Source organism: Thalassophryne amazonica, unplaced genomic scaffold (assembly GCF_902500255.1).
Source record: "Thalassophryne amazonica unplaced genomic scaffold, fThaAma1.1, whole genome shotgun sequence".
Lineage (NCBI taxonomy): Eukaryota > Metazoa > Chordata > Actinopteri > Batrachoidiformes > Batrachoididae > Thalassophryne > Thalassophryne amazonica.
In genome coordinates, this window is record NW_022986235.1 from 1 (window position 1) to 10,409 (window position 10,409).

Sequence of the window (10,409 nt, forward strand, 5' to 3'; positions counted from 1 at the left end):
TGATTTTTTAATTGCATTTGTTAAATTCCACGCATTTTAAATGTGAGCGGACAGGGATTATCTAGAATTTGTTTTGAAAGCCTCTACTGCCATTTAGCATCTACTGGCCAGTAGTGTTCATGGCAGTGTCTGGGAACCAGTAGATGGCAGTGTTCCATTTATTTTGACCCCGGTTATGTCAGATGATTGTCAAATCAACTTTTTTGCTTTGCAAATGGCTTTTTTTTATAAATGAAGTTTAAAAACAAAACAACTGCAAAATAATGATGATAATAATAATAATAATAATAACAACAACAACATTATTACAAGACAGCTCTGCAGTGTTTGCACAGGCACAGTGCGAACGGTTGGATGCTGCTTGTAGCTTTCAGCAGCAGGATAACCTCACAACGGCCAACCACAATAATATATCAAACAGGTTTGATTCTCATTCGACCATACGATCGGCGATTAGGAGGTGGTCGTCAGATGTTGACCGCAGCTTGATACTCCATGAACACTACAGGATGCAGGACGCACGATTAACCTGAAACTTGGTCCAAAAAATTCCTGCATGAAAAATCATCTCGCACACTGTAAAGCACGTTTTACAACATCAAATGAATGTTGTAAAGAGAGAATGTGGAGAGAATGTGCGCAAACATGCGCACATTCTCTCCACATGCAAAACATTTTGCGATGACACTTCCAGGGCTCCGTAAAAATGCCTGTTTTTACAAATAAAAAAATGGAATATTTTACAAAAGCACATTTAAACACCAACACACGACAGACGTCACATTAACGTGTTGGTTTACATAATGAATGACTGAACCAATCAGTGTTTAGCAGAGGCACGTTTACCCAGAATCCTTTGCGATCTGTCTCTTTGTTACAAAACCTCAGAATTAGTGCATTATTCAACATTAAAAGATATATGCTATATTTTAACTTTGTACAAATGACAGAATTGACATTAATGGAGTTATTCTATTGGTATTAATGTTATTTATACATCAAAACCATAACTCAGCATGATGATAGAGTTGGCTTTATGGCTGCTCTCAGAGTGCCTCTGTGTTGGGAGCTCTGTAGTAAACAAGAGCTTCCAGCAGGGGCAGAATGTTCAAAGAAAAAAGTGTGGTCTCAGTGTTTGGGTCTGTTGTTATTTTTAATATTATTAGAAGCTATTAAATTTGTTTTACTAGTAGTTGTAAATGTGCCAGAGATAATATTGGAATTTATCGGTTATCTGTAACTTCCGATACATTTTTGGTTGGTTTATTGTTTTATCTTTATCGAAGATAACTTTTCAGTTATCTGATTATCTGTTATCGAAGTTAATTTTTTGGTTATCTGTGCCCACCACTGTTTAATACCAAAACAAATAAAACAATAATTAAACACACAAATATATCTAACACTCTTGTCTTTAATGATGAAGCCATTTTCTATCTATACTCTATCTGAAATCTAATCTAGATTCAATTAGAGTATTTTCTGTGTTGTCTTTTATTGTACTGTTTGTAAAGTCAGATACAAATAAGTTAATATTCATTTCTGAACTCTGATTATTGTAAATGTACAGAAAACAGATGACAATGTTTTACAGCATGAATTCCATTAACTTTTTTTTTTTTAGTGCACTGGAGGATTTTGAAGAATGGGAGAGGGTTCTGATTCATTGCAAGTGGACAATTTGCTTCATTCATAGAATAACAGTTCTGATATAAAAAAATAAGAATTTTTATCAGGAGCTCTTCCCTTCATGAATACCAACATAAAAAGTGAAACCTGCAGATTAAATATTCATTTTTATTGTAAAATATATCTTTCATACTCACCAGTGAATCTCCAAAAACACTTTCATCTACAGTAGCATCCTGCTTCTATGGACAGATGATAGTGTAAAAATGATGTCATATTGTTGAACACAGTGACATATATTCAGCTTCACATTCTTTTTTCTTTTACTTATTTCCTTTCCTCTTCATATATTTTTCTTTGCGTTGTTTTTTCATTGACCTTTTTCTTTCTTATATTTTTCTTTGCATATGTGCTTCACGTGTTTTCTTTTTCATGTTTTCATTTGCATTCTTTTTCCTTTTTTCTTAATATATTTTTCTTTGCATTCTTTTACTTTTTCCTTTTCTTTTTTTCTTGACATTTTTTCTTGACATTTTGGTTTCTTTTTTGTTGGTTTTTGGGCTGGTGATAGTGTTTCTGTATGTTTACTGCAAATGAGTCACTCAGTTTTTATTTGTATATTTTATTTTATCCAGAAAGAGACAGAAAGCTGTTTTTATTATTATCATTATTATTATTATTTTTTAAACAGGAGATGTTGTGCATCAAACTGCCAATAAAATGTCATGAAGCTTTCAGGTTTCTAGTTAGAACTCTGTGATTCTTCTGAAGGAGCCGATGGTCGCACAAGTTGCACCCCACTCACTAAACTTGCGGTACTCTCCGGGCCTCATGAAGTACTGCCGGCCGCGATAGTTGGGGTGCTCGTAGAGGGTCCAGTATCCGTCCATGACGTTGCAGGAGTAGATGTCCCGGCTGCGGAAATGCTCCTGCACCGACTCACAGTCATCGCTGAACTCCATCATCTGACCCTGGAAGTTGGGTCGCTCATAGATCCGTATGCGATAAGGGCCTTCGCCCGTCTGAAGATGATGAGGACAGGAAACGTGTCAGTATGCCCATCTACAGGCCACCAGTCTGGTGCCTTGTCATGGATGTTCCTGCTTGTTTTGTCCTAAATGCAGTTCTTTTCTGTAACAGCTGCCTGCCTAATAACTGCTGTCTGTCATGCAGTTTTCCGGACTACCTCTCAGTGGTCACAGGGATAATCTGCTCAGTTCTGCTGGGGGTGGAACAGTGCACACATCATTACTGTCCCCACTGGGCCTGAACCCTGAACGTTAAGGTGGTCAGCTCGGGTTCGGCTGCGCCTGAATTAGGTCATGAATAGACCGGAACCCTGAAAGTTATCGCGGTCAGAAAAATACGACTGCTCCCAAAGGGGAAAGTTTTCAACCTATGGAGTGTTTCTACATTCTGTGGTCAACATACATACTGAATTTATGTAAATCTGGGGCACTTATCTGCATGATCATGAGGGTCAGTCTCTGCCAAATGCATCAAATGTTTCTACTTTTTACAAATCAGATTTATTTTACAAGAAATTGTTCAGTCTTCACCAAAAGACTCACGTAGGAGAACGTGCGGCAGGATCGGATGGTGTCGTTGTAACCCATCCAGCGCTGGTAGTCCGGGTACTCGCCTCTGGTCAGCACGTACTGGTAGCCGCTGTAGTTGGCCTTCTCGTACAGCACCCAGCAGCCGCTCTCCACCTTGATGGAGTTACAGCGGATGAAGTGAGGCTGCATGTCGGGGCAGTCTGAGTTGCACTCATAGGAGCGACCCTGGAAGTTTCTGTCCTCGTAAAATATGATCTTCGGCAGAGAGAGAGAGAGAGAGAGAGAGATGAAGGATCATCACTCAGTGGACTCTCATCGATTCGACCAACAGGTGGGGAGGTGCCAGCAGACTGGACTCATCCTCACATGATTAGATGACTGTAGGTGTTTCCACAAAAGTTCTTTTCGTATCACATGGACCTTCGTACTTTCACAGCCAGAAAATGGTACTTGTTGAAAATGGGTCCCAGAGTGGTTAAATCTCATTATATGGCTGCGATGCTACGCATGCTCTGAGTGGCTGATTACCAGTCGGATATTTTCCTATATCAGACTGGTTACCATGACAATCAAACCAGGAAGCTAAAAACACAATTAAAAAAAAACAAGTCAGACATGAACGTACTCTGTAAATCTCTAAAAAGCATCAGAAAAAACACAGATTGAAAGTTTACCAGCTAAGACCAGACCAGCTGTTAGCAAGTTGTTCACGGAGGTGAACCAAACAGGTCTGACTATGAGCCGTCAGCAGCATATTCGGGCGATACTGTAAGTTTGCGTGTTTATATGTAATATGTACATCTCGCAGACATGAACGAGCGAAGCTCTTCAGCATCTTACCATGTCATTTAGGTTTGTGACGGCCCCCGCCGTCTTAGTGTATCTGTGTGTTGTTTAATGTGTCTGTTGTGTGTCTTGAGGTCTTGGCCACCTGGAGGCACTGATTAGACCAGTGATTTTCAACCTTTTTTGAGCCATGGCACCCTTTTTATATTTACAAAATCCTGCGGCACACCACCAACCAAAATAATATTATAATGCTATTACCTCTGGTTTTGCGCAAAACCCAAATATCATTATTATTATTATTATTAATAGAAAATCGATACAGAAAACACCGCATTTCGAAAATCCTCAAGCATTTTGCGCTCTGATCGCAAGTAGGGCTGTCACGATTAGGAATTTCTGGAGACGATTAATTGTCAGACAAATAATTGCGATTGATGAATATATTGTCTATTTTTTTTTTTTTTCCCCTTCTTTATATTCTACTATTGTAGTATAATTACACAACTCTGGAAGAACGTTTGGCTTCTGTGAGTGGAGAAACTGGGAATGGTGCAACATTTTTATTTTTATCTTCATTTTACATACAGTCCCAACTTTTTCTGAATTGTGGTTGTTTCTGTTGCATTTCTGAAATTGTTTCTCCTCATCAGTCGCGTTTTGTGCTTAAACACTGCATTAAGCTCAAGATTGAACAAATAAATACCTTTGGAAAATAACAGCTGTTAAAGTTCAGAGTTCTCACCTGCTTTTTGTGATCTGTGCGTCTCAACATTGTTTTTTTTTTGTGTGTGTGGCTCAGTTCATTCATATATTCTCATTTTTTAAATATGTTTTTAAAGATATTTGACCATTTATTTCATCTCATGATCTCATAAATTCAGCATACGACGCGCACATGGTGTGAACAGGACGGTAACGGCAGAATCACACCTTTAGAGAAAGTTCAGAGAGAAGTAAAGGCAGCTTCACGTTTCCGTTTTGTTAACGTTCACTCGGGTTAAAATCCTCTCTCTGCTCCGCGCTCGCTGCGCACTGAACCTGCATTCAGGAATCTCCCTCACCCACCACCTCCCTCACCCACCCCCTCCCTCGCAGTCTGCAGCCTGTTAACTCCGTGCGTGCACACACAGGAACAGACACACACACCGACAGCTCCGCATTTTAGATGGCTTTTGAAGAAGACGGCACTGTTTTAATCGGCCGTCAGCCTCCTTGTTATTGTCCCGCCTTAAGACGAGAGCGAGGCTGCAGCACGTTTGACGTCAGATTCTGTCGTTTTATGCTTTGTGGATAAAATAAATAATTCACGGTAATCGCGAATATGAAAAATAATCGCGAATATGAAAAATACCCACGGCACCCGATGATCGATCACGGCACCCTAGGGTGCCGCGGCACCCCGGTTGAGAATCACTGGATTAGGCTACCTGTTAGGGGAGCTATAAAAGGAGGGAGTTTCTGCCTTCTCTCTCTTTCCTTCTGGCTCCTCCTCTCTGTCTCTCCTGGATTGCAGGTTGGGGAGCGGTTGCATCTGTTCCTGGTCCTGGTCCTGGTCCTGGTCTGGGTTCGCCTCGCCACGTCCGCTCACTCTTTTCTTTTATTTTATCTTTTTATTTTATAATAAAGTTCCCGTAAAGTCCCCTCCAACCACACTGTTAAAATTTAAATGCCACCTGTGACCACATGTACATATCATATTAAACAACACTGCAAGTATATAGACATAAATATATTTAAACATTTTTGTTTCCATATCTGTCTGCATGTGAACGCAGCTTAATGAAAAGAACTTATGGCGTTGAGTTATAGTCTCAGTATATCGATATTAAACGACTAAAATAGACATTTGTTTTACATAATTACGTACAGTTCATTTTAGTATTTGGAGAATTTGTTTTTGTAGTTGGTGCAGTAGATGCTGAAGCACTGGCTGCCTTTTTTTCCTCATTTCACTTCTGTTAACTGGCTCAAGGTCTCTCTCCACCCTTAGTAATGGCCGCCGTGCAGCACGCCGCTAGTCACGTGACGTCCATTCCAGTCTGTATTTCCAAGTTTTAGCCATGCCGCAGATTTACTAGATAGGGTCAAGCTGTACAACAGATCCGCCCGAGCAGGTCGCGGCCCTGCAGCGGTCTCTCGCTGTCAGTGTTAAATTCATGCTCTGAGCTTGTAATCACTGTTGATTCTCTGGCCGACTTCTTTACCGTTATTTACATTTAAGAGGTGAAAACTTGTACTTAGGTCAATTCAGATACATAGATTAGATTTCTGAAGTCAGATTTATCATAACTATTGATCGTTTCTCCCTATAAGGCTGCGATTGGAGCATAAAGTGAGGTTGCTGTCAATTGAAAACTCATGTCATCAGTCAACTCTTTTTTTTCTCTCTGTGCTTTGACAGCAAAGGATTAGAACACAATCATCCCATCTGCACCCAGCCGACCACGCCCACCGCCTGCCAAGAAAAAAGTGGCCACGCTTGAGAACCCGACCGCCGAGATCCCCAAACCAGCTAGCAATGCCACTCGTGAGCTCCTCGTGGTTGCAGACAGCCAGCCGCAGGTGACGGGGAATGATACGAGTCTTCCCACTGTCCTGAGCAGCGCCACCAGCCAGCAGCCAGACACTCGAGCGCAACTGCCAGGTAAACGGGCACCGGAGCTCATGAGCGGCGTTGTCGGCGTGGTTGGGGATCTCGGCGGTCGGATGCTCAAGTGCGGCTAACGGGTGGGCAGGGGCTCAGGCACCCACGCGGCCTCGGCAGGTGGTGGGCGCGGTCGGCTGGGGAATGTGGTCCAACAATCCTTCACTGTCAAATCACAGAGAAAAAAAAGAGGAATCAGTTGACTGATGACGTGAGTTTTCTACTGACAGGAGCCCAACTTCATGCTGCATTCACAGCCTTATAGGGAGAAACGATCAATCTGACTTCAGAAATCGAACCTATGTATCTGAATTGATCTAAGTGCAAGTTTTCACATCTCAAATGTAAATAACGGTGAAGAAATCGACCAGAGAATCGACAGTGATTACAAGTGCAGAGCATGAATTTAACACTGACAGCGAGAGACCGCTGCAGCACTTCAACCTTCCAAGATGGGCGGCTCAGCACTCCAGGTCACGTGACCAAAATACCCGTCTATTATGGGATGTCTATGATCTCGGCTCGTGGGATCCAGGAAGTGTTCGGCATTTGACATTTCCTGTTTCACTGTGGACTCAAAATTTGACACTTCCTGTTTGGGTCTCCCTGTACCATGAGCGAGCTTCACGCCACTGCGCGTCGCTTCGCTGGAATAATAACCATTAATAAATGAATTATTAACCTCGCTTGCTCGGTCTGTACAGGGATATCAGACCTCTGTGTTTTTCACACATACGATCACTTTGGACTGATATTTCCCCTACAGACCTCTCACTCTGTTAATAATCCTTTAATATGGCACCTTTCCATGTTCATGTGTACAACCAATAGGCAACTTTAGTAAAATGATGATGTCACAGTGCCACCTGTTCAGTTTCCGTGCAGACGAGGCTTTAAAGAAATACAGAATAAAAAGAGCAAAGATCAGTCTTACCTTACTGGTCATCCTGCAAAGTGCGGCAGCCGCTCACGGAGCAGCATCACAGCCCCACTATATAACCCTCAATCAAAGGCTGCCCAGATCCTGTTTGAATGCGCAGGGATTTAACACGCTGGCATCACTGCCAAGTCTTGATCCCGGCCATAGAGTGGAAAAAACCCTGAATCATCAAAGCAAAAGTCCAACCAGGCAAATTACTGACTGACTACACGCACGCCGTCGATCAGACAACCGGGTTTCAGCTAATCCAGCCTCAAGTGGAGAGAATGTCAGAGGTCATCACAAAGCAGCCGCGTCTCGGAACATTTGTTAAAAACATGACAAAGTGAGCGTGAGCAACATTCACATCTTTATTGTGGTCATGACTTAAACCTGATCCAACGACACTTCAGCAGAACTGACACTGAGCGAGGACCAGGGTCTTCAGTCCTGCACGGACTCCTGGGAGCCATCGTAGTGCCGTGCGCCGCCATCCTGTGGAGGAACATCTGCTTCAGTTCCACTAGGTGGCAACAGAGGCCTTTCAGAGACAGGGACACTCACACACACACACACACACTCATTTTCATCTACTTTGAATTGATCATTGGTTGGTTTGTTCACAGGATTGCAACATCCCAAAATCTATTCATTAACTCGGTGAGAAGGACATGTCGGGTCTGGATCCGACAACCAAATCTGCTCCATTAAGTAAAAATAAAATAATAAATAAAAACCCAGCCACGTACAGAAAGGGCTGGAGGTTCAGTCGCTGAGTGGTTTGGTTTTCAGTGTGGAAGGTTCCCGGCTCAAAGCCCATTCCTGCCCGTTCTCCACATAAAATTGAGTAGCATCAAGAAGGGCAACCAGCGTAAAACGTGCCAAATCAACATGCAAATACCTGGGATCTGCTGTGGTGACCCCGAGGGAAAACAAGGCAGAAGCCAAAGAGACTTAAAAGAAAACCAGCAGATGTCAGACTGAAGGTTCGACTGATTCAGTCAGCTGTGACAGGGTCAAAGGTGAACCCAAACTGCCCTCAAAGCCCAAATGTTATGAACACATTCCACTTTCCCTTGAGCAATTAGATCAGGAAGTGACCAGACCGTGGACCTGGGACCACAACAACACAGGGATGTGGTGCAATAATCTTAAATTTTTCTTTTTTTTAACCTCTTGTCTGAACATTTCACCATGAAGAAGAGAGACCATCTATAACTGTGTGTGTGTGTGTGTGTGTGTGTGTGTGTGTGTGTGTGTGTGTGTGTGTGTGTGTGTGTGTGTGTGTGTGTGTGTGTGTGTGTGTGTGAGTGAGAGAGATAATCGATGCGTAAAATCATGATAGTAATGAGTTGCCACATCAGCCCCTCAGTCTCAAAGTTCCCACAGCCCCAACCTGCCCCTGGAGGGGGTGTGTGCCAGGAAAGGACCCTCACACACACCGCCAGGAGGCGAGCACAGATCAGCCATCCAACAAAATACTCTGCCCAAACCCCCATTCACGGAGTGAAGCCACTGCCACTGAGAGTGGACCACTGGAAAAAGAATATAGAAATAGTCCATCCATGTTTTTTATGACTATATGCTTTGTCTACACAACTAAACCAAAAGTAAAATGTATTTTCAGACTGACAGGACTGTTTTTATTTATTTTTTCTGAGGGTTTAGTGGCAGCGTGAATGAGTCCGACTCCTGAACAGATCTACAGTTTGCTCCAAATGGCCCCGATGAAGCACCAGGCAGAGAGAGAAAAACGGACCCATGTGACCTTCTCTGAGCTCTAGGATTGGCTGTGAGGTAAAGATCATGCAGAACAGGGATTGAAACTAAAGGTGACACACTGTAGTCAGGACGTGGTCAAATATAGCATCTGTGTCACTGATTTACAGTACAGCCAGAAAGTATTCACAGTCTTTGCCATGAAGTTCTAAACTGAGCTCAGGTGCCTCCTGTTTCCACTGATCATCCTTGAGATGTTTCTACAGCTTAAATGGAGTCCACCTGGGGTAAATTCAGATGATTGGACACGATTTGGAAAGACACACCCCTGTCTACATATAAGGTCCCACAGTTGACAGTCAGAGCACAAACCAAGCATGAAGTCAAAGGAATTGTCTGTAGACCTCAGAGACAGGATTGTCTGGAGACACAAAGCTGGGGAAGGGTACAGAAACATTTCTGCTGCTTTGAAGGTCCCAATGAGCACAGTGGCCTCCATCATCTGTAAATGGAAGAAGATCAGATCCACCAGGAATCTTCCTAGAGCTGGACGCCCGTCTAAACTGAGCAATTGGGGAGAAGAACCTTAGTCAGGGAGGTGACCAAGAAAGATGGTCACTCTGTCAGAGCTCCAGCAATCCTCTGTGGAGAGAGGAGAACCTTCCAGAAGGAAAACCATCTCTGCAGCAATCCACCAATCAGGCCTGTGTGGTAGAGTGTCCAGATGGAAGCCACTCCTTAGTAAAAGGCACATGGCAGCCCACCTGGAGTTTGACAAAAGGCACCTGAAGGACTCTCAGACCAGGAGAAACAAAATTCTCTGGTCTGATGAGACAAAGATTGAACTCTTTGGCATCATGTTTGGAGGAAACCAGGCACCATCCCTACAGTGAAGCATGGTGGTGGCAGCATCATGCTGTGGGGATGTTTTTCAGCAGCAGAATTACTGAAACTGGTGAAGGAATTATTTTAAAAATCCATAATTTGAAAGGGTTTTCATAATTTTCTCAATATTTTAATATGTTTATTTAATTTAATTACCCAAAATAATACCTTTCAAAAGTTACCGTGTGTCGGTTTACATTTACGCTCTGTCTCACGGTGTTAAAGCGTCCGATCGGCTCTCTGAGGCTCAGATTAAAGTTACCGT

At 42.8% G+C, this 10,409-nt stretch overlaps 1 protein-coding gene across 1 annotated transcript; it reads right to left on the reverse strand.

Moving 5' to 3' along the window:
- Positions 1-2,308: 2,308 nt before the first annotated feature.
- On the reverse strand, positions 2,309-7,638 carry LOC117505650 (gamma-crystallin M2-like). The gene is made up of 3 exons (XM_034165224.1): positions 7,556-7,638; positions 3,201-3,443; positions 2,309-2,651 (listed from the first exon to the last, which is right to left on the reverse strand). The coding sequence occupies exons 1-3, from the start codon at positions 7,565-7,567 to the stop codon at positions 2,376-2,378; spliced, it is 531 nt and encodes a 176-aa protein (XP_034021115.1). The 5' UTR covers positions 7,568-7,638; the 3' UTR covers positions 2,309-2,375.
- Between the last annotated feature and the right edge of the window lie 2,771 nt (positions 7,639-10,409).